This window comes from Coenobita brevimanus, chromosome 77 (assembly GCF_032717465.1).
Source record: "Coenobita brevimanus isolate Jiangsu-jjx chromosome 77, ASM3271746v2, whole genome shotgun sequence".
NCBI lineage: Eukaryota > Metazoa > Arthropoda > Malacostraca > Decapoda > Coenobitidae > Coenobita > Coenobita brevimanus.
Genome location: NC_137030.1, coordinates 8,784,826 through 8,810,419, shown reverse-complemented (window position 1 = coordinate 8,810,419; position 25,594 = coordinate 8,784,826). Strand labels below are relative to the sequence as shown.

General features: G+C 43.5%; 1 protein-coding gene across 1 annotated transcript in view; it reads left to right on the top strand.

The window, feature by feature from the left end:
• Positions 1-29: 29 nt before the first annotated feature.
• The window catches only part of LOC145408361 (aspartate beta-hydroxylase domain-containing protein 2-like), a 105,127-nt gene continuing 79,562 nt past the window's right edge, over positions 30-25,594 (top strand). The window contains exons 1-2 of the mRNA XM_080279086.1: positions 30-441; positions 14,901-15,207. Coding sequence (XP_080135212.1) covers positions 164-441; positions 14,901-15,207 — 585 coding nt within the window. The 5' untranslated portion in view covers positions 30-163. The remainder of the gene's footprint in view (positions 442-14,900; positions 15,208-25,594) is intronic.

Genomic DNA, 25,594 nt, shown 5'->3' with positions numbered 1-25,594 from the left:
TGGTCACTGGTCATCAGCTGACCGACCGCGAATGTCAAGCGGTAATTGATATTCTGTTCAGACAGGCCTGTTTGAAGTTGAAAGCCATCAAGGACAATTTATAAGCGGGAAAAGGAAAGGTATAAGATTATCAGAACATCGCTAATTAACTCCAGTCGTCGCCATGGGTATAAGGGAATGCTGCTCTACCTTCCTGGCGGCCCTCCCAGATCCTTCCTTGCCTCTGCTTCCTTCCTTCATCCTGGGTACCATTTGCTCTGCTCTTATTCTGCTCTTCGTGTACGCCCGGGAGAGCAGGCTGGGGATGAAAGCCACCATTAAGCTAGCACTGGGGAACCTGTTTTGTTTCCTGCCGACACACAATGATGGTGAAGCCTGCCGCAACCCAGACTGTGCGAGATGCCATCGATTCCATGAACTAATGACACAGATCTTACATAGGTAAGGGGTTATTGTATTTATGAAGGTAAATTTTGATTTCAATAATTCTTTACCAAACAGGCATGGCCTTTCCATATTTTCTATTGGAATGAGTTTCACAGGTTACTTCTTATTTTTCCTTGATTACCACAGGCACTGGGGATTTTTGGTAATTTTTTTACCAAACATGCACAGCGATTCCACCTTTATTAAAACTAACTCACGATCTCAAGGTAAGTAATTTTGATACATAAGCAACACAGATTGTTAACTGTTGCACTCTGACTGCAAGAAGTGATTGAAAAGAGACAAAATGTACCTATTTTGGGGTATTTAAGGGGTAAATTTTTACACATGGACAATACACCCCCCAGGTAGTGCAATATATTTCTCTGGCAGTTTTTGATGCGATTTGAATGTTTTTGACCTTCATTTTTCTCGGAAATGCTTCATATCCCCTCTTTTTCCAATCATGAACCTTGATTGGACAAGTAGGTGGAATCAAGCATTTTCTGAAAAAATGAAGTAAAAAAACAACTCAAATCACATCAAAAACCACCAGAAAAATATATTGCATCACCCGATAACGTAACTGAACTGACCAAACCTAACCACACAGACCTAACCAAGCCAAACCAAACAGACCTAACGTAACCTCACCCAACGCACTAAACCTAACCCAACGTAACCCAATAACCTAACCCATCCTAGGGGAATGCTTACCCTGCATAACCATTCATGTGCTGGTTATAAAGTTTTCATGTACAGGAATCATGAAAATTTAGACTGACACCCTTTGGTAAGCTATCATGGTAGGCTAAGTTACAGTACTTACTTAACACTACCAAATATCACCACTGACCTCCACCATCACCAGTATTGGCCATTGTTAATAACTCTAACCACTATCAACCAACAACACTAAAATTATCAATCATCACCATTAATATTATCAATCTCCACTGCTGACACTACCAACTACCACCCCTAATACAATGCTATCGTCACTGCTTATGCAGTACGCACCATCACCCTGATCACCTGTAAATAAACATGGCGGCACAGGTTGTGGCGTCATCAGAACTTTCAGTAACGAAAATTCTGTATCTATCTATCTATTGCCAGACACCACAATCCCACAAAGGGTGGCCATTTGACACTGAGTTAGTTGTTCTACAGGGAAGGGCACCAACCCTCCACCAACCCACTTGTTGACACGTTGGGAGCACGTATGGTTTGGTTATATGGTTACCACCCAGCGTTGTAAATGGTTTCTTGGCTTAGAGGAAACCATTTGGCTTGTCACTCAATGTAAAGCCACCTGTAAAGGAAAGAAAAGGAATAAGAAGTGACAGGAAAGATAGGAGAAATAGGAAGAGAGGAGGGCAGGCACAGAAATTACTGCTGAATATTTAGTTTATTAATTTATTTCAAGAAAGTACCACTGGTATGTACTGTTACCTTAGTAAATAACGTCAACGATCAGACAGATACCCACAGCATTCGTATATTGCGCCAAAACTTCCCAGAATTTTTTTGTTTTGGCAATACTGATCGCTGTCCTCTGATGTAAACAAACAACAGCGCACAGCTGCTGTGGACACAGATTTCCTTATTATGTACAGTACTGAATAACTATATTTGTAATTTATTACTATAATTATGTGTGTATAACTATATATGTAATATAAATATTTTGTTGCAAATCTATCTGTCTGTCTATCTATTGCCAGACGCCTCAATCCCATATGGGGTGGCCACAAACAAATTGCCTCCATGTTGCCCTGTCCCCTGCCATTTCACTGCCCTGTTCCCAACTCGCACCCCCCCTCTCTCATATACCTCTCCACCCCATCCCTCCATCTCATCCATGGCTTCCCCCTCCACCTCACTCACATACACTCTCCTCGTCAGTCTCTCGCCCTCCATCCTCTCAACATGGCCAAACCACCTCAGTGTGTTCCTCCTAATGCTTCCTATCACATCCACATCCACACCACAACTCTCCTTTATATCCTCATTTGTCCTGTGACTCCACAAGCTCCTTTTAAATAACTCATTTCCACTGCTTTCACTCTTGACTTGCGTCCTTCCAACAACGTCCAAGCTTCACTTCCATACGTTAGAGTTGGTATCACAATACTGTCATGTAGTAACGTTTTCACTTCCATGCTCACTTCCGTTTCTTATCCCTGCTTTCTTGGAACCAGCAACCTTTCTTCCTTGTTGTACCCTTTCAAGCCCTTCACCCTCCAAACTTCCATCCTTACTCATCACACTACCCAAGTACTTAAACGTCCTCACATTATCCAGTTCCTCACCATCCAACCTCACAGTACATTCAGTGACTTCACCTCTCTCAAAGACCATCACTTTACTCTTCCCTACATTCACCTTTAGATTCTGTTTCTTACACACTCTCCCAAACTCATCCACCAAGCCTTGCATCTCCCCTTCGTCTTCACTCAACAACACAGTATCATCTGCAAACAACAGTACAGGGAGTTTCCAAACACTACCCTCTCTCACCAGGGCCACTCCAGCATCCACTACCCTACCTTGTACCGCTTTCATTACCCCATCCATGTACAGATTGAACAACCAAGGAAACATGGGTTTCAACCCAACCATCAGAGAGAAAAATTCACTCAGTTCACCATCCACACGCTCTGCAGCCGTAGCACCATCATACATACTCTTCACAGCATTCAGCAACTTCCCATCTATTCCATATATTCTTAATACTTTCCACAATCCTTGTCTATCCACCCTGTCATAAGCTCTCTCCAAATCCATGAAAGCCGCATACAAATTCTTTCCCTTCTCTAGAAACTTTTCCACTAAAGATCTAAGAATGAATATCTGATCTACACAACCTCTTCCCTTCCTAAAGCCTCCCTGTTCTTCTCCAACTAATTCCTCTGTTCTGTCCCTAACTCTGTCAATAAGTATCCTACCATACACTTTTCGTATTACACTAAGATGACAGATGCCCCTATGATTACCACACACTTGTTTTTCCCCTTTTCCTTTGTACAAGGGAATAATTATACCTGACTTCCAATCCTCCGGGACTCTACCTTTCTCCCAGGCCAATCTGCACATCTTCCACAGCCATTCTTCTACTATTTCCCCCTCATGCTTCAGCATTTCACCACACTCTCCATCAGTTCTTGGGGCTTTCCCCATTATGACTTTCATCATTGCTTCCACTTCTGTCCTACTGATTTCTTCCTCTCTTCTCACCTCCCTCCTTCTCCCAGCCATTCCCCAGCCACTTGTACTTGCATTACTTCCATCCTCTATGTTCAACAATTCCTTAAAGTGTTCTCTCCATCTGCTCACTTTTTCTCCCCTCTCCACTAGTAATCTACCATTTTTTATCATTCACTCCCCTGCTGACTTCATTGCCACCCTGTCTTACTCTCTTCACCTCTTTCCAGAACATTTTCTTACAGTCCCTCCACTTTACACTCAAATTCCTTCCAAATTCCTCATCCACTCTCTTCTTACTCTCTTTTACAAATCTTTTCACCTCTCTCTTCCTTTCTACATATAACTCTGTTCTGCCTCTCAACTTCTTCCACCCTCCTATTTCTCTTCCATTCATTGTATCCTTTCTTCTTTTGTGCCACAGCCTGTCTTACCTCTTCATTCCACCATGCTGTTCCTTGCATCCCCCTCCTTCTTCTCTTCACCTCACACACCACATCACATGCTGCACATATTTCTTCTGTGAATATCCTGCACACACCTTCCACATCCCCCATCTGCTCCAGTTCATATTTCCCCAATTGTTCCTCAACTTCTCTCTTATATTCTGCCCTTTTCTCATCCTCTTGTAACCTTTCCACTCTCCTTGCATCTGCTCCTTCATCCCGTCCTTCCCTTCTTCTATTTCTCCATCTTACTTGGATCTTGAGTCTGGCCACCACCAAGTAGTGGTCAGAAAGTCCACTCCCCCAACCTCTATAAGCTCTTGCATCCATTACACATCTTCGCATCCTTTCATCCACACACACATAATCAATCATTGCCTTCCTTTTATTCAGTTCACCATCCACCCTTCTCATCGCACGCCATGTATACCTGTGGATCATTTTGTGCCTGAAGAGGGTAATGGCTATCACCAACCCCCTCCCGGCACAAAAAATGTCCACTAACGCACTGCCATTCTCATCTGTCTCAGCAGGTACACCCCACTCACCAACTATTGCATCCACCGATCAAAAACACTCTCTCATTCCTTCCAAACCTTTTCATGCACACTTCCACATTTGTCCAGAACTCTTCTCTCACTCTGCTTGCATGATCTTGCATTGACACATGCGCACACAATCGCCCACATTTGTATTCCAACTTTCAGTCTTACCCACGCAATCCTTGACCCAACTGATCCATACTCTCTTATGTTCTTCTTCCATCTTTTACTCACAACAATACACACTTCTTCTTTTGCCCTCACATTCTCGCCTACTCCAGCACATATACCACATCCATACTCCCATTCTCTCACACTCTCACCTCCCCATTTAGTTTCAGTTACTCCACATACATCCACTGCCGCACCCTCAAGCAGCACCTGGACAATCTCTCTCTCTTTCACCTCATCATTCGCACCCCTTACATTCCATGTTGCGATCCGTTCCATGTCCTTTGTCTGGTCCTTGGTCGTCATCTTTTGGTCAGTCCTTGTCCGAGGCTTTTCGTTCGTCTTTTTAGTTAGTTGTTTTCCGGGGAGGTAGGCCTACCACAGCACTGAAACTACCACTTGCCAGTAGCCCAAGCCTACCCAAAGCCTGACCTTGAGCATATAAGGCACAGGGTTTTTTTCTGAAACATTCATTCATTTATTCATTGCCAGACACCATGTATCCCAGGCGGGGTGGCCAAGGGCTTAGAGTTAATTGTTTTACAGGGAGGGGCACTAATCCTCCACCAACCCCACTTGACACGTAGGGATGCCAACAGCATCTGGTGTTCCCAGGCGGTCACCTATCCAAGTACTAACCAGACCCAACGTTGTTTTTCTGGAACATGTTTTTGAAAAAAAAGCGCGCCTTTTATGCACGAAAATTGCACTGTTGTCCAAAGTCACCCCAGTTTATGGTAATCCAGGAATGATAACAAGTAATCTGTGAAACTCTCATTTCAATAGAAAATATGGAAAGGCTGCACCCATTTGGTAAAGATTTAATGGGTTTTTATCAATTTATCTATCTATCTATCTATTGCCAGACGCCTCAATCCCGTTTGGGGTGGCCACAAACAAATCGCCTCCAAGTCGCCCTGTCCCCCGCCATTTCACTGCCCTGCTCCCAACTCACACCCCCCTCTCTCATATACCTCTCCACCCCATCCCTCTGTCTCATCCTCGGCCTCCCCCTCCCTCTTCCCCCCTCCACCTCACTCACATACACTCTCTTCATCAGTCTTTCACCCTCCATCCTCTCCACATGGCCAAACCACCTCAGTGTGTTCCTCATAACGCTTCCTATCACATCCACATCCACACCACAACGCTCCTTTATATCCTCATTCGTCAGTCTGTCTCTCCATGTGACTCCACAGGCTCCTCTTAAATAACTCATTTCCACTGCTCTCACTCTTGACTTGTGTCCTTCCAACAACGTCCAAGCTTCACTTCCATACGTTAGAGTTGGTATCACAATACTGTCATGTAGTAACTTTTTCACTTCCATGCTCACTTCCCTGTTTCTTATCACTGCTTTCAAAGAACCAGCAACCTTTCTTCCCTGCTGTACCCTTTCAAGCACTTCACCCTCCAAACCTCCATCCTTACTCATCACACTACCCAAGTACTTAAACGTACTCACATTTTCCAATTCCTCACCATCCAACCTCGCTGTACATTCACTGACTTCACCTCTCTCAAAGACCATCACTTTACTTTTCCCTACATTCACCTTTAGATTCTGTTTCTTACACACTCTCCCAAACTCATCCATCAAGCCTTGCATCTCCCCTTCGTCTTCATTCAACAACACAGTATCATCTGCAAACAACAGTACAGGGAGTTTCCAAACACTATCCTCTCTCACCAGGGCCACCACAACATCCACTACTCTACCTTGTACCTCTTTTATTACCCCATCCATGTACAGATTGAACAACCATGGAGACATGACACATCCTTGTTTCAACCCAACTTTCAAAGAGGAAAATTCACTTAGTTCACCATCCACACGCACTGCAGCCTTCGCACCATCGTACATACTCTTCACAGCATTCAACAACTTCCCATCTACTCCATATATTCTTAACACTTTCCACAATCCTTGTCTATCCACCCTGTTATATGCTTTCTCCAAATCCATGAAAGCCGCATACAACTTCTTTCCCTTCTCTAGAAACTTTTCCACTAAAGATCTAAGAATGAATATCTGATCTACACAACCTCTTCCCTTCCTAAAGCCTCCCTGTTCTTCTCCAACTAATTTCTCTGTTCTTTCTCTAACTCTGTCAATAAGTATCATACCATACACTTTTCCTGTTATATTAAGAAGACAAATGCCCCTATGATTACCACACACTTGTTTTTCCCCTTTTCCTTTGTACAAGGGAATAATTATACCTGACTTCCAATCCTCCGGGACTCTACCTTCCTCCCACGCCAATTTGCACATCTTCCACATCCATTCTACTACTATCTCTCCCCCATGCTTCAGCATTTCACCACACACTCCATCAATTCCTGGGGCTTTCCCCGATTTAACTTTCTTCACTGCTTCCACAACTTCTATCCTACTGATTTCTTCCTGTCTTCACACCTCCCTCCTTCTCCCAGCCATTCCCCATCCACTTATACTCGCATTACTTCCATCCTCTGTGTTCAACAATTCCTTAAAGTGTTCTCTCCATCTGCTCACTTTTTCTCCCTTCTCCACTAGTAATCTACCATTTTTATCTTTCACTCCCCTGCTAACTTCACTTTCACCCTGTCTTATTCTTTTCACCTCTTTCCAGAACATTTTCTTACAGTCCCTCCACTTTATGCTCAAATTCCTTCCAAATTCCTCATCCACTCTCTTCTTACTCTCTCTTACTAATGTTTTCACCTCTCTCTTTCTTTCTACATATAACTCTCTCTTCTGCCTCTCAACTTCTTCCATGCCCCTATTTCTCATCCATTCATTGTATGCTTTCTTTTTTTGTGCCACAGCCTGTCTCACCTCTTTTGTGCCACAGCCTGTCTTACCTCTGCTTAAATATTCCACTTACATATACCAGTAGCTGGCCATACAGTATTTTACATTTTTAACATGTATTTTTATATCTGAAAGCTGGCTTTAAATGCAAGTTGGGTTGGATTGGGTTTGGTCTGGTTAAATCATTAAGTTTCCTTATAGCTTTGACACGAGGAGACACTGACATGTTCAGTCGGAGCGATGGTTTGTAAACAACACAGGCAGTCGGAGATATCGTCGGTAAACAATGCCGCATATGTCCCAGCCACTTCCCTAAATACCCCTTTTTTTTTTCTTTTTTTTTCCCCTGTTACTTCTTGTAGTCACAATTCAACAGTTAACTATCTGTGTTGTCACTGTTGTGTACCAAAATTACCTGTACCTACCTTGAGATTGTGAGTTTGTTATACAGTAATATAGATGGAACTGTTGTGCCCATTTGGTAAAGAATTACCTAATTTTGTAGTTTTAAGCAGTCAAAAAAAAGGTTATTTTGATGCTTTTTGTGCTTCATACAGTACCAGTATTGACCAGTAGTGTTAAGTAGAATAACCAAAACCTGACTTAATAACTAGCCAGTTCAAAGCAAAGAGAGGCATGACTGTTGAAAAATACATTAGTGCCTCTGGGATGCCACGAGTAGTACTATGGTACATGCAGGAAAAGTGCCGTCGCCTTTCTGTTAGTCTCTCCATGAATTTTGGTGAATTCGTGGCACCTGTTACTGATGACTGCATCACAAATCAGTATCATTAGTGTAGTTTGATGTGGTTTCAGTGTACTAATTTTCAAAGTCCATAGAAAGAAAACCAGGAAGATGATGATGACCATTCTGCACTCACTTGATGTAGTGCTGCCGACCTCATCCTAAGGTGACTTTACACCCACTGACAAGTCTACTGGTTTCTTGTAACTCAGGAGACCATTTACACTGCTGCATGGTAGCCGTATAACCAAATAATGGGATGTTGGGGAGCATAATATGATGCCCCAGTAAACTAGAGGAGAGATGCAGATGTGTCCATCGTTTTATTTCATTTGTGAAGACTCCAACATGCTTGCATGCATTGACATTGGTCACCTAATTGCAGCTCTCCATGCATCTCAATCTGTGGCAGCCTCCCTGTTCAGTCCCTCATCCCTGAGGTCGCACTATGACCTCGTCCCACGTCAATTTCGGTCTTCCTCTTGCAACTCCTCCCTCAGCGTTCACACTTCTCACTTTCTACATCCAATTGTCATCCCTCATCCTCTGCACTTGCCCAAACCGTCTGTCTGCCCCTCCTTATCGCAACAATACACTCCAATCCCATCTTCCCTCTCAACTCTTCTAGCCTGCCCTCCTCCCCCTCCCCCAGGCCTCACATTCACCTAATCATTGTCACTTCCGTATGTTTGAGTCTGCAAATATCCTCTTCCTTAACTGCCCAGGTCTCACTACCATACAGCATTACACTTCTAACACATTCCTCATACAGAGATCCTTCAGCACGGAAGGAGAGCCCTCTCAGTGTCAGGAGAGGCAGTATCTTCCTGCCACAGAGCTAGCTCCAGCCCCACCTCCAGCACTTAACATGTTACCCAAGTAACAAAACTCTACTACAGATTCAAGAAACTCACCAGTAAGATCGGCCCTTTCATGCCTGACAATTTTAATGTGCTTTCCATGACGCACCATACACACGATATCAGCATTAGCATGCAATCTACTTCTAATACCACTACACCTTTTATGCACCTACTTACCACAAGTACTTCACAGGATGAAATTAGCTACTTCCCACACCCTCGTAGCAAACTGCACATGGCCACTCTCCCATTTCTTTGACAGTGCCACCACCAGCCCTAGGTACCATCACTTTTGTTTTGTCTCCATTTACTCTCAAGCTCTTGTGCTCCATACCATCTCTTCACTTCCTAAATCTTTTCTTCACCTCCATCTCATTCTCTGCAATCAACAGAAAGTCATCAGCATACAACATCTCCCACGGGAGTCCATTTCTGAAGTCACATGAAAGGGCTTCAAGCACCATGATAAACAAAGGGCTCAAGACTGACCTTTATGCACACCAACATTCATGGAATCATCAATCAAATCTCCATTCACTCTCACCTGGGTGCGAGCACCCACATACATATCCATAACCAGTCTAACCGGCCACTCCTCAATCCCAGACTTTCTCACTGCACACTTCACCACCTTCATAGGGACTTTATCACAGGCCTTCTCCAAATCATCAAAAACAAAGTACAGATCTCTTTCTTTCCCATATATTTGCCTGGCATAAACCCAAACTGCATCTCATCAATATTCACTCTCTCTAATCATACCTTCTACAGCTCTGTCCATTACCTTCATTATGTGGTCCAGAAGTTTTGTGTCTCCATAATTTTTTCTTTCCAGGCCATCTCCCTTCTCCTTGAACACATGTAGAATCACACTCTTCAGCCAGTTATCTGGGACAGTGCACTCATATACAATCTTATCAAATCAGTAACCTTATGACCAACCAACACGTGTTCCCTACGTGCCAACAAATGGGTTGGCAAAGGGTTAGTGTCCCTCCCCAGAAAACAACTAACTAAAAAAAATACGAACAAGAAGCCTCAGACCAGGACTGATCAGAAGGTGACGACTAACCGAACAAAGGATATGGTACTACAGATTGCGGCAGGGAATGTAAGGGGTGCAAATGATGAGGTGAAGGAGAAATTGTCCAGGTGCTTGAGGGTGCAAAAGTGAATGTACCCTGTGCGGATTAACTGAAACTAAATGCGCCAGAGTAGGTGGGAATGGAGGGCAAAAGAAAGAGTGTGTATTGTGAGTAACAAATGGAAGGAGAATATAAGAGATTATGAATCAGTTGGCTCAAGGATTGTGTGGGTAAGATTGAAAGTTGAACTACAAATGTGGGCAAATGTGTACATGTATGCAACACAAGATCGTGCAAGCAGAGTGAGAGAAGAGTTCTGGACAAATGAGGAAATGTGCATGGAAGAGTTTGAAAGGAATGAGAGAGTGTTTTTGATTGGAGATATGAATGGAAATGTAGGGAATGTGAAGGTGGATGGAGTAGTTGGTGAGTGGGATGTGCAAGCAGAGATGGATGAGAATGGCAGTGCTTTAGTGGACATTTGTGCAGGAAGAGTTGGTGATAGCTAGTACCCTCTTCAGGCACAGAATGATCCATGGGTATACGTGGCGAGTGGTGAGAAGGGTGGGTGGTGAACTGAATGAATGGAAGGCAGTGATTGATTATATGTGTGTGGATGATAGGATGAGGTGTGTAATGGATGCAAGAGCAAATATGGGTTGGGGGAGTGGACTTTCTGACTACCATTTGGTGGTGGTGAGCATCAAGGTCCAAATGAAATGGAGAAATAGAAGGGAAGGCCAGGAGGAAGTAGTTAATACAAGGAGGGTGGAAAAGTTACAAGAGGATGGAATAAAGGCAGAATGTAAGAGAAGTGGAGGAGCGAATGGGTAAATATGGATTGGAGCAGATGGGGGGCATGGAAGGTGTGTGCAAGATATTCACAGAAGAAATAAGTACAGCATGTGAGGTGTGTGGGGTGATGCGAAGACGAAAAGGGATGCAGGGAACGGCATAGTGGAATGAAGAGGTGAGACAGGCTGTGGCACAAAAGAAGAAAGCATATAGTGAGTGGATGAGAAACAGGGGCGTGGAAGAAATTGAGAGACGGAAGAGAGAGTTATATGTACAGAGGATGAGAGAGATGAAAAGATTAGTAAGAGAGAGTGAGAAGAGAGTTGATGAGGAATTTGGAAGAAATTTCAGTGTAAAGTGGAGGGAATTTAAGAAAATGTTCTGGAAAGAGGTAGAGTTACACAGGGTGTCAAAGAAGTTAACTGGGGAGTGAAAGAGTTAATGGGCATCTAAGTGAATAGTTCATGATCAGTGTGGGCTTGCGACAAGGTTGTGTGATGTCCCAATGGTTGTTCAATATATGTGTGGATGGGGTGATGAGATAAGTAATAACACGAGTAATGGAGAGAGGGATGGCGTTGGTAATGAATGGTGATGAATGGAATATCTCAAATTTGGTGTATGCTGATGATGCAGTACTGCTTGCAAGTACCGAACAAGAACTTGGTAGGCTAATGCAGAGTTTTGCTGATGTTTGTAAGCGTCCTGCCTTGAGAGTAAATGTAGAAAAGAGTAAAGTGATGGTTATTGAGAGAGAAGGTGACTTCCAGTGTGATGTAACAGTGAATAGAGAGAGACTGGAATTGGTGAGAGTTCAAATACCTGGGTACAATGATACAAAAGAAAGGAAAATGTGCAAAAGAAATTGAAAGTAGAGTGACGCAAGGAAGAAAACTAGCTGGTGCAATGAAGGCCTTGATAAGAGACAGAGGCTTGAGTGTTGCAGCTGCATGAGGCTTACATGAAGGAGTGTTAGTGACAACTTTAACATAGGGATGTGAGACTATGGTGTGGCATGAAAATGAAAAGTCAAGAGTAAGAGCAGTGGAGATGGGACTGCTGAGGAATGTATGTGGAGTACAGAGGGTGGATAGGATACGAAATATTGTGATTCGTAAAAGATGCAGAGTGAGGAAATTGGTGGACACCAGAATTGAAGAGAGTGTACTGAGATGGTATGGTCATGTGGAAAGAGTGGATAGCAGTAGAGTGGTGAAAAAGGTATATCTGAGCAAATTCGAAGAAGGGAGGAGACAAAGTAGGCCAAGAAGAAGGTGGAGAGATATGGTGGACGAATGTGTGAAGAAGAGACTTTTGGAAATCGGTGAGGCTAGGAAACTGACAAGAGATCGAGCTGGCAGGATGAATGTTGTGAGAAGAAGTGCATGATCAGGGATTTTGGCACCCCTTTTAACATGGCAGCATCTGGATTGACTCAATCGGATACGATTATGTGAAGCTACAGAAAGTGGTGAATGTTTTTGGCGTATCCGATAGAACCAGGATTCCGGGGGCTTGAATGATGAGTGAATGGAAGTGTGGCCCATTGGATTGGGCAAAGTTGGGCTGTCTGGACATTGCTACTCCTCACCCTGTCCTGGGGTGGGAAAGGAGGTCTGGGTGATGATGATGATGATGATGATGAAAGATAAAAAATAGTAGATTATAGTGGAGAAGGAAGAAAAATTGAGCAGATGGAGAAAACACTTTAAGGAATTATTGAACATAAAGAATGAAAGTACAGTAATGCAAGTATAAGTGGCTGGGGAATAGCTGGGAGATGGAGGGATGTGAGAAGAGTGGAAGAAATCAGTATGATGGAAGTTGTGAAAGCAATGAAGAAAGTCAGAATGGGGAATCCCCAGGAATTGATGGAGTTTATGGTGAAATGCTGAAGCATGGGAGAGAGAGAGTAGTTAAATGGATGTGGAAGATGTGCAGATTGGCCTAGGAGGAAGGTAGTGTCCTGGAGGATTGGAAATCAGGTATAATTATTCCCCTGTACAAAGGAAAAAATGGAAAAAAAAAGAGTGTGTTATTTATAGGGGCATTAGTTTCTCAGTGTAATAGGAAAAGTATATCGTAGGTTATTTGTTGGCAGCATTAGGGAAATAACAGAAGAATTTGTTGGAGAAGAACAGGGAGGTTTTAGGAAGGGAAGAGGTTGTATAGATCAGCTATTCATTTGTAGGTCTTTAGTGGAAAAGTTTCAGGAGAAGGGAAAGAAGTTGTATACGGCCTTCATGGATTTGGAGAAAGCATATGACAGGGTGGATAGACAAGGAATGTGGAAAGTATTAAGAATATATGGAGTAAATGGAAAGTTGAATGCCGTGAAGAGTATGTACGAGGGTGCTAAATCTGTAGTGCATGTGGACAATGAACTTAGTGAATTTTTTTATTTGAAGGTTGAATTGAAACAGGGATGTGTCATGTCTCCATGGTTGTTCAGTCTGTACCGTATATGGATGGGGTTATAAAAGAAATGCAAGGTAGGGCAGTGGATGTTGTGGTGGCCCTAATGAGAGAAGGCAGTGTTTGGAAACTCCCAGTGCTGTTGTTTGCAGATGATACTATGTTGTTAAGTGAAGACGAAGGGGAGCTGCAAGGCTTGGTGAATCAGTCTGGAAGAATGTGTAGGAAACAGAATGTAAAGGTGAATGTAGGGAAGAATAAAGTTATGGTCTTTGAGAGAAATGAAGTCACGGAATGTACAGTGAGGTTGGATGAGGAGGAAATGGAAAATATGAATGCGTTTAAGTACGTGGGTAGAGTGATGAGTAAGGATGGAAGTTTAGAGGGTGAGGTGCTTGGAAGGGTGCAACAAGGAAGAAAGGTTGCTGGTTCCATGAAAGCAGTAATAAGAAACAGGGAAGTGAGCATAGAAGTAAAAAAGTCGCTGCATGACAGTATTGTGATACCAACTATAACATATGGAAATGAAACTTGGACCTTGTTGGAGGGACACAAGTCAAGAGTGAGAGCAGTGGAAATGAGTTGAGAGGAGCATGTGGAGTCACATGTAGAGACAGACTGACAAATGAGGAAGTGAAAGAGCATTGTGGTGTGGATGTGGATGTGATTGAAAGCATTAGGACCATATGGAGAGGATGGAGAGCGAGTGATAGAAAGCATTAGGACCATGTGGAGAGAATGGAGAGCGAGAGACTGATGAGGAGAGATTATGTGAGTGAGGTGGAGAGGGAGAGGGAGGCCAAGGATGGGATGGATGGATGGAGTGGAGCGGTATATAAGAGAGGGGGTTGCAAGCTGAGAGCAGGGCAGTGAAATGGCGGGGGACAGGGTGACATGGAGGCAGTTTGTTTGTGGCCACCCCATACAGCATTAAGGTGTCTGGCAGTAGATAGATAGATAGTTTTCATACAGTCAGCACTGTAGACCAGAGAAAATTGGAAAAACAGCTGTATGGTTAGCAGTAGAACTTTAATAGGTTATCTTTTTGAAATTTACTGTTGACCTGCAGACTTGGCTGCAGGAAAAAAATTAAAGAGAGAGAGGGAGATCAAAGTCACTTTCACACTGGGCAGAAAACAGCTAACCTGTTCGCTGTCATTGCGAGCTGAACTACCAACAGTCAGAGGGATTCAGCTTTCTAGGAGGTTTGTTGCTATGGCACACATAAGCTAAATATCAGTTTTTCAACTGTTTTTAACTGTGAATGAAATACTTTATTAGAGCAGAAGTTAAGTTTTAGTGAAAGTGGCTTGCAAAAGAGGCCAACATGTTTGCCAGTTTTGCTCAGTGTGAATCCACCTTTCGAAAGGCAGTAAGAACATTACTGTATTTTCTGGATATTCCTCAGGTGGCCACAAATGAAGCAAATGGACCTCAAGCTGGATTTACAGCGATTAGAAATGGCTGTCATGAAGTTAAGCCAAAAGGCCAACTCAGCAGCAGAAAAACAAGACCAGAAAGAAACTGAAAATGCAAAAGCTGATTCTAATAAGAAAGAAAGAATTTCGCCAAAATCACAGATTGCAGAATTCCAAAAGCCAACCCTATTCCACATGGAGCTACCAGCCAATCCATATTGGGGTGACCTGCCTGTTTACCAGCATGAGATGGAGCTCCTCCGGCTTAATTTCCCTGTTATCCTGCAGGAATATAAGGTATATGAGTGACTGTGGAGAAATTTAACCTCTCCAGTTACATATTTTTCAGTTTATTCTATCTGTAGATTATTTGATGGTGCTCAGAAGAGACTGTCCATACTTTAGGGGTTATATATAGCCTTCATTAACCCTGTAAGTCTGACAGATCCCTCTTAAATGTAGTAGGATTACAGTAATCCCTCGATTATCCAGACTTCCATCGTCCGAACAATCCATTGTCCAGACGCTGTGATCTGGCTGTTCAAAACCATTATTCATACATTTCTCCATTTTATCCGGACAAAGTGCTTGCGTCTTGGTGGAAATCATGGTCGAGAGAACAAACATTTTCACCCTGGAGGACTTCCTCCCCCTCTCCCCGTCACTGCAGGGTATGGCCCTGTAGTGTTGATTGCTTGGGTGATTGCTTGGGTGGTTGATGGGTCTGCTTGACCATGGTAATTGCTTGTCTGTGGTTTATAGGTTTTCTTTACCAGGTAGAGTAATGTAGAACACCAGCAGTAGGTGTTGTACGATGTACTGTAGTGGCCTTTCACATTGGCTTTCAAACTTAGGGTATGTATGAAAGGGGGCTAGGGGAGAAGTCCATTATCCAGACAGATCCACTATCCAGACATGCCTTTGGCTCTATTACGTCGGATAATTGAGGGATTGCTGTATATTATTTGGCGATACCATGATTAGCAAAGGGGTTCACCCCTTCACCTGAAGGATGTCATTTTAGTTTTAATGTTGCTCACCTGCCACATGATTATTTAGCTGTAGGGAGATCTTTCAGAGTCAAGGAATCCAGTGGGGAGTGTTTTAGACCCTTCCATTGTGAAAGGAATTTTCTAGGATAAATGAAATTGTGTGGAAGGTAAAAGAATAGGAAATGAATATTGTGGAGAAGATGTTATTTATTTATTTTTTTTATGTGCTCGACTCAGGGCATAGGCTTCACAGCCTGCTCCCAAGGCCCAGTAGTCCTCCTGCATATCATACACCTCTACATGTCACCACTTCAGCACCAACACCCACTGTCCATATTGAATACATGCTAGGGCTGTCTCATACAGGACTGGTGTTTTGGTATTAGCGGGGTTATTTTTACGACATGTCGGCGGGTCTTCTGGTAGATCGGTAAAGTCTGCTTTACATGAAATTCAAATCCTGAAACAGTTCCCTGTCCCAGCCGGGATTCGAACCTGGGTCCAGTATGACCGCAGGCCACCTCTCTACCGATTGTTTCTAAAAAAATTAGCTATGTTTATAGACAGATCCTCTTCTCTTGGTCATTTGGTCTGGGTAAATAAAATTACCTGCTTCTAGTGAAGGTAAAATACTGTACAGAGTTGTCAGTTAATGATCAAAACAATCACCCTTTCATCTGGGAGGAATCTTTCTCAGTACTTGATATGCTTGCCATCTGATTTTATTCAGCTCAGGATAGATTTTACGATACACTTTCTTCTCTGGAGCTGTTTGGTACAGTGTAGCCATAATAAACCCCTTCAGCATGACAGTCCTTTCCCAAGTTGAATAATGTGTATAAAGGGAAGGATCATACCTAGGAAAGAGGTAGTAGTAGTAGTTCTTCCCTAGGCAGTCTGGCCGAACAGCCCCGAGTCCCTTAGGAAGGCCATGGCCGAGACTGGGCTTTCCCACAGAGCTCTCAAAGAGCATATGTTGTGTTGTTAGCGTAGGTGATTGTGTGCAATGCAGTCTTCCATAATGTGCTTAATAGTATGGGGTGCTGTGTTGCATCCTGGAACGGCATCAGTGACGGAGTCATCCAGCCTCTTCTGGTAGCTTAAGAGGGCTGGATAGTGCCCACATCTCAGCCTGGCCAGGTGGACCCTGTCTCATGAGGGAGATAGGATTCAGAAGGGTGGATGTCAGGAGGCCGTGCATGCAGCTGTGTGTTGTCTTTAAGTGACTGAATGGACCGGCGAGTGATCTGGGTGTGGATATGCTTCTGGAAGCTGGTCTGAGGTGGGCGAGGGGGGAAAGATGACAGTATTTGTGTATGGTATCGTGTGCTGGATGTTGTTTTGATGTTCCTTGGTGTGGGTGGATGTGCTGCCATGTAATATAGTGGATGTTGAGGGTTTGTGGAGGCTGCAGCAAGAAACTGGGTGCCTCTCATGTCTAGGTGATCCTTGACTTTGAGGGCTTTGGTTTCTTGATGTAGGTGGTCTGTGGGTGTAATAGCTGTGCAGCCTGTGATTATTTTTAGGGCCTTGTTCTGTATGGTCTGTAGTGTTGTAGTGTGTTTTGGTGAGGTTAGAAGCCTAGGCAAGGCTTGCATAATTCACCACTGAACATATGTATTGTTTGTATACTGTGGTGGTGGTTTCTTTGTTGTGTCCGAATGTTGTATGAGCAAGTGACCTCAGTGCATTGAGTCTTGGTGTTATTTTATTTTTAATGTTTGTGATGTGTTGTTTAAATGACATTGATGTATTGTGTGTTACACCAAGGATTTTGTGTGTGTGTGTGTGTGCGTGTGGTAGGGGAGTGTTGTTTATGATGAGGTGTGGGATGTGACTGTGTTTTGCTGTCCAGTTTGTGAGAAGGGTCACTGTAAAATTTGCTGGGGCTATTTTGAGCCTGTTTGTAGTGAACCATTCGTGTAGTGTGTTGAGGTAAGGTTGAATGATGTGTGCAGCTGTGTTTGCATTTTGGTGCATACATGTAAGTGTTATATCATCTGCATAGGAAGCTGTGTATCAGTGGTGTGTGGGGTGCGGGTATGTTGTGCATGTATAGGTTAAAGAGTGTAGGGGACAAAACAGATCCTTGGGGGACGCCGTTTGTGAAGTTTCTGATGTTGGAAGACTAACCGGCAAATGTTACATGTGCACATCTGCCTGCTAAGTAGTTTGCCAGCCATCTTTTTGTGTTATTGTGCATGTTTGTGTTGAGTACAGTAATCCCTCCAATATCCGACGTAATAGAGCCATAGGCAGGTCCGGATAGTGGTCCTGTCCGGATATTGGGCCCCAGCTTATGGACTTGTACTTATGGACCCTAACTCAGAAAAACACCTATACAACTCCCTCTGGACATGCATTGCACCTATTTAAGACCCAAATCACATCAATAAGGGACATAAAAGACTGAAATAAATGCAAAAGAACCATAAAATGAGGTTTTAGAGGTGAGTTTATACAATATTAAACATTCTGGGTACTTACAAGTCCCTTGCTCCTGGACTGGTTTGAACCGCCAGTTTGCAGTCCACAGTTAATCCTCTGCACTCTAAATTCTAATTTCTTAACACTGCACAACACTGTAAATTCCTGTGTGTTCTAGTGGTGAGGTATTGCAGTTTATTCACTGTTTATTCACAAAAAACAAGCACCTGTGGCTTGCACTGCTATGAGCTTCTGCTCTCGATCAGAGTTAGACTGTGACTGTTGATGTTGGTGGGGTAACAGAGTTGCCAGATCGCAACGGCCACATTACCAATCTCCTCAACTTTCATTACCAAATTTAACTTTTCATTACCAAATTCGTAAAGCTAGCATTTATTCTTCACTAATTATATATACAAGTGGAAATACATGTAATCACTCTCCTTATAATTAACACCATGTTGATTATTTTCACTCTATGTAGGGTAGCAGATTAATCAGAGAGAGCAAACAATCCACCATCTCCATCCTGTGTATCCTCATACATGTGAAAAATCCATTTGGTAATGCATTATTCTGATTCATTACCAAACAAATTTTTCATTACCAAATTGGCCCACACTTGGTAATGAAAAATACCAAATGGCAACCCTGACAGGGGAGATGGGAGGGGGGAGGGGGAGGAAGGAAGGGGTGAAGGGACCATGGTGTAACAGCTGTACGGCGCCAGGCGGGAATTTCAAATTACGGGAGGGAAAAAAGTCAGATATTTTTTCAAATTTTTTGCGGTTTTTGGCCCATTTGGGGAATATTGGATCCCAGGAGGATTATGTCCGGTTAGTGGGGATGTTCGGATATTGGGCATTCGGATATTAGAGGGATTACTGTATTTTGTTTGTGAGGTTGTGGCGGGGGATGGCATCAAAAGCTTTGCTAATGTTTAGTGTGATTAGGAGTGTTCTGTGTGGTGGCCTAGCTGAATTCATGCCATCGAAAACTCTCTGTGTAAGGTCTGTAAGAAGGGTGTTTGTGTAGTGTAGTGGCCTAAAGCCATATTGTGACTGGGCTAGGTGTGACTAGTTGTAGTACCAGTTGTTTAGTGACTTTAGAGGGCGTGCAGAGGAGTGTGATGGGGCGGTGTGAGGAGGGTAATGTGGGGTCTTTGTTGGGTTTAGGGATAGTGATGATAATGCCATGCTTCCAAATGTTGGGTATTATGTTGTGTGAGTAGCTGTAATTTGATATGTTGGTGAGTGCTTGTATGCCTTGTGGTCCAAGGTGTTTAAGGTGAATGTTGCTTATGTTGTCTGGTCCACAGGCAGATGAGTGCTTGAGGTTGTTAATGATGTGCTTCGTCTGGTTGTAAGTGAAAGGTGCATAGTCTGGGTCTGTGGGGAACTGTCTCTTACATCGGATGATACGTTGGTCTTCGGGATGGGGGTTTAGATGGCTGACTTGTGAAAAGTGATTGATGAGAGTGTTTGCTTGTTGTTTGTTTGAGAGTATGGTGTCTGTTGCATGTGATTGTGTGGTGTTGCTGTTGGAAAGTGTGATGCTGTTTAGTGTTTTGTGGAGTTTGCTGATGTTTGTTTTGTGATCAAGTGTTTGGAGGTAATTTTTGCAGTTTAGTGTTTGCTGTTCTGATATTTTATTGTTTATTTGAGTGTCGAGTTCTTGTATTTGTTGTACAGTGTCTTGTATATGGGTTGTTGGGGAGTGTCGCAGTGTGTCCCGTTGTCTGATGAGGCCTTGAATTTCTGGTGTGAAGTTGGGGTTGTCTCTCTTTCTGTTGCCTCTAGGGATGTGTCTTTTGTCTGCATTATGTATAATTGTATTGAAAGTGTGCACAGCAGTATTGATGTTTGTGATGGGTGTACTATTTAGTGTTTCGAAATGTTGTTCTGTTTCAGTTTCAAAGGCCTCCCAGTTGGCTCTTTTATAATTAGTGTATGTGTGTTTGTGGCCAGCTGGGGTGATTCTGGTTTTGATAGTGATGATGATTGGGAGGTGATCAGAACCTAGGGTTTTGACCACTCTCCATGCTGTATTGGGGGTGAGGTTTGGGGAGCAGGTGATGTCTGGAGATGATGGGAGGAAGAGGGCTTGGTGTGGGATATGGGCATGTTGGTCTAGATTGTTCAGTATGAAAAGATGATCTGTCTGGGATTGTAGTACCAGCCCTATGTCTGTGTCAGGGTTGTTGACATGCCAGGCCGACGACTTGGCGTTGAAATCACCACCCAGGATGATGTTGGGTATGTTAGCGATGTGGTGTATCTGTGGAGAGTAATTGTGTGTTACTGTGGGGAACGATTGGGGGGGAATGTTTGTGTTAGCGATTGTTATGTGTGATTTGTTACCAGTGCATATTTTAACTGATTGTATTTCTGTTGTGGTGTCATGTGGGGGGAGAAGTGACTTTGTGTTTGCACTGGTATCTGCAAAGTTGATGGATTTGTGTACCAGGGTGATGAGTCCACCGCCACCACCGTTGGCCCGGTCTTGTCGAATGGTGGTGAAGTTATGAAATGTAGGTGTTTTCTGTGCTCTGTGTAGTTTTGTTTCTTGTAAGATAGCAATGTGTATGTTCTGTTGTTTGATGAATTGTGTGTGTTCTTGTTTGGTGTTTATGCCATCTATGTTTATCTGAAGGATGTTAATGTTGTGTGTGCGATGTGTGTTGGCTGCTGCTGCACGGGGGGGAGGCGGTGTGGGTGGAGGGGAAGGGGTAGGAGGAGGTTGTGATGGAGGTAAGGGTTGAAGTGGATTAGGATGGGTTGGAATGGGAGGAGTTGGGGGACTGGATGGTGTGGGAAGGATCGGTGGGTTTGGCTGTGGAGGTGTGAAGGAAGTAGGAGTAGGATTGGTAAGGGGTTGGTGGGGGCAGGGAAGGAGCATAAGGAGCAGGTCCAGATGTTTGTGTAATGTTTTGTGGATGCAAGTGTTGTGCAGGTGTAATGGGTCCAGTTCTTGCAAGAATTTCACTGAAATGAACTCATTGTCTGTCGGCTCGACATGATAGGTTTTGAGCATGTTGGACATATGTATTTGTTGGTGGGTCCTGGATTGCTCTCAACGTCGCCAGCTAGAAGAAGTCGTCGAGAAATGACAGCCGGGGAGTCATTTCTTGGTGCAGAAAAAACGGTGTTGTTGTGTGTGTTGTGGTGGGAGATGTGGTACTTGCCCGGGCGACCGAAGCCACTCCCAGGTACTCGAGCCCCGTGAGGGGCCGGGTGGGGGTTTGCAGTGGTTTGGCCCCCCCATGCTGTCCTCCTCTTCTCTTCGACAGCCTCTGGGGGGTAGACCCACGACGAAGATGCCACCGTTCCTGGTCTCCAGAAAAGAGGTAATTGTAGATGCATAAAACTCTTGGATAAGATTATGAAGGTAATGGGGAGAGTTTCAAGGTATGATAAGGGAAAGAGTGAATATTGATGAGATGCAGTTTGGGTTTATGCCCAGCAAAGGAATCATTGATACAATATTCATTATCACACACTTCAGGAAAAATATGTCGGAAAGAAGAGGGAGCCATGTAGTCATGCCTTGGTATGTGATGGGGTTGTTTCAAGTGAAAACTCGTCACATAACAGTTTATGATATACCAAGATTGATGTGGCATTTGTCCAATGGGGTACGTTGGGGTCAAGGGCCCTTTAACCCCTAAACCATGGGGTAGTTTTTGCTTGACTTGCGTGTCTCGCGGGCATATTCGTGCTCCGACAGACTCTCTAAAAATATTTTGCCAAAAATCAGTTATTAGTCCTAGAATATTAAAATTACATATGCATATGGCACATACCTTCAGCTTTCTCCTGGGATGTTTGTTGAGCCTTCGTCGAGTACCGTAGGACTTGTGGAGACCTCTGAAGTTGGGTAACGAAGTCTCCACTTTACACTTCCTGACAACCCGTAATATGATTACCACAGCCTGATATTATCACTAGAAACACTATTCTATGATTCTCAAATAGTTTGGAATCCATACTCCCCAAAAAAAACACTGTGAAAGCAATGAAAATTACGAGCGCGTATGACCTTCCCACTTGCGATCATTCGCCACTGGTGTTCTGTCATTTATTATTCATAAAAACACTCACACTTTATATTTCTGTTACTATATAACACTTATATATATCTGCAGTCTTTATCCATAAGTTTCCTTCAGTAATAGTAGTTTATTGTCACTGTAGGTATTCGATTTCTCTTTCAGTAAAATACGTAGCATTCACTTTCTCGTCCTGTATACTAGCATTGAGAGTGAATCTGTCACTTTCACTTTCACAACTCATAGTATTCATACATGCTAGAGTGAAACTTTCATTTCTCCTAGTATTATACTCGTATTCTTATATTTCTACTCACTTACATTTCTCTTTACATTCTTTATTTTATTTACATTATTTACATTTCTGTTTTATTTTCACTGTGTTATGCACTGTCACTTGCAGTAACTTATAAAACTATTTTCCACTGTTCACTTATATTTACATTCATTGCTTTCACTTGGCGTTTACACATTATTTACATTTCCACTTGCACTATTTTACTCACCAGAAAGATCGTAGCCACTGTATCATTTTCATTGACAAATTAGCCAGTTCACGTTCCACAGCAGTCACTTAGCCCTTGACTCCTTTCCACATGAGGTTTAGTAGGGGGTAGAGGTCACAGGGCCTTAAGCATGGGGCTAAAAAGCGGCGGAATTGGACAGGCGCGAATCCGACGTGCTTTCACTTTGAAAGACGACAGTAAACTGAATACAGTGTGGTGGCCTGCCTAGGGGGAGTGCAATGCTGCCAATGACAGCTACTAATATATACGCAATGAAATGATTGGCAGGAAATCTAGACAATACATAAAAAATTAGGTAGTTCCTGGTGACTGTAAATATCACATAGGCTTCTCCCTTCCTTTCTTATATATATTTTTATTACGTGAATAGTTTATATGGCATATTTCAAGGGGAAATAAACAGCGAAAATTAGCGAACGAGTGCACATGAGGTGTTGTCAGGTGATAATTAGCCAATTCCAGGTGTATGGCACTATCACTTACCTTATTTCTTTTTTGTATATATTATTTGGTATAAGAATAGGGCATAGGGCTTATTTCAATGGATGAAATCAGTGGAAAATTCCAGGGAAGATTTACTTAGCGTAGCATGGCCGGGCAGGCGAGAGGTGAGGGTAATGGAGGGGAGGTAGGGAGGGAAGTCAAGAACGGGGAGAAATAGCTAAATTGTCAACAATGGATGGGAGTACAGATGAGATTAGGAGTGCTGACTAGTGTTGGACATTGGCAGTACTGATAGATGATACAAGCCACCACTTGAAAGCCCAGGCGAATTCAAAATAACACAGAATCACAAAAGTGACGCCCCGTGGTTAAGGGGTTAACTTAAAATCTCAAACAACACTTCTGTTACCCCCCTAAGTATGTCCTAGGCCAGTCCAAGTCATCACCAAGGGTCCTCCCAAGGCATAGGGATGGCTGGAGGGCCTGAACAATCACCCCAGGTCCTCAGGAGATGAGGAGAGAGTGAAGCAGTGAGACCAAGGGAGAGCATAGTAGTATGGCCAAGAGAGAGCATGATGGTGTGGCGTGGGAGAGCATGGCAGTGTGACAGCAGGGGGGCGTAGGGGTGAGCCAGGTGGCAATGAAGATGAGACAGACGAGATGGAAACAGGTGAGGCAGGACAAAACATTCTCACCCCACTAGTTGATGGCCTCGACTCTTCCCTAGTGCTGCTGGTTGTCACAAGGAGGAAGAAGGTGGTGATGGTGGTCTGCCATGCTGCCTTTTTCTTAGTTGCCAGGAGCTACTGTATGGCCTCAAGTGATGCTTTATGCCGTATGTTGCCATATCATTCTTTGCTAGGTTTGGGTCCTCATCCTGGATGTACAAAATGGCCTTGTCCATTTTAACAAGGTACTCCTTCATTGTTTTGATGTCCAGAACACAAATGGGCTTGTCCATTCCATTGTCACCACCTTCCTGTGCCTCCAAACACGAATGGGTTCGTCTTTCCCACCGTCACCACCTTCCTTTCGCTTCTCTACCCGTTCTCTTGGTTCAGTGAGCCCATCTGTCGAGTTGCTTGGTGTGGCTCTCCAGGACCTCGTGCGCATCAGCCTCATGAAACCCCACCTCATGCAAGAGGTTGAGGATTTCATAGCAGATGTTCTTCACTGCCAGGATCCCCATGAAGGAGTGAACACACACTGGCTGTACCTTCCTCCAGACAGTGTTTGCTGTTCTTGGCTGTACTGTACCTCTTTCTGTGCCACCATGATGTCATCAATGGCATTCTTTATGTCATAGTTTTCAAAAAAGGTGCACTGCGTCAGTCTCCCCTGAGCTGCTCACCCTTACCATTTGCTTCATGGTGCAGTGTACATGCTGGACCTTAACCCTTTCATATCGGGTGGTCAACATGCCACTAAGCAAATGACTTTAGCCATTGGGTGGCACATATACATTTTCTGGCCTTTTTATATTTGCACGCCAGTACTGGGGACCCAATAGTGTTTCAGTATCAGGAGGTGCCAAGACTGAAGAGTTGCCATTGCAGGAGGGCTATTTTATTGTCTGTTACTGTATTTTCATCACGTACGAGAAGTATGTCGAGGCATGTGGTATGAGATGTTTTGCTGCCATGGTAGCTTACTTGGATCTGATGGAAGCGATGTCTGGTTGCTCAGATTATGTTGTCAGATGAAAGTGAGTGAAAATTAAAGTGCTACTATAAAAGAAAAAAAAAACAGCTTTAGTTTATCATTATGCCAAGTATCATACATCTTGCAGTGGAGGAGCTCCAGCACCACAGGTTTTAACAGCTCACCACACAGGTAATTATTATTTTTTTACCTCATGTTGGACATCATCTTACTCAGGAAATTATGGTCTGCTTTTTGGTGTGGAATAGTTTACTAAAACAATTATCTTTTTATATCTCATAGCCAAAAAAATACACCTGAAGTGAAAGGGTTAAAGGTGCTGATGACAGCTTGATTCATGGGTTGGAGTAAAGATGTGGTGGGGGGCTGGTACACCACGATTATATTGTCCACCCAGTCCTTCTGGCTGGCATAATCACACAGACAGGGGGACAGTAACCTGTCAGGTATACCTTGCCATTGCTTGGGGTTTCTGCTTGTGACATATAAGCATGCGTTTCAGCTTAAGGTCTTCTTCTGCATTTGCACAAAGTAGGAGGGTAAGGTGGTCCTTGGCTCCCTTAAAGCCTGGCACACATCATTCT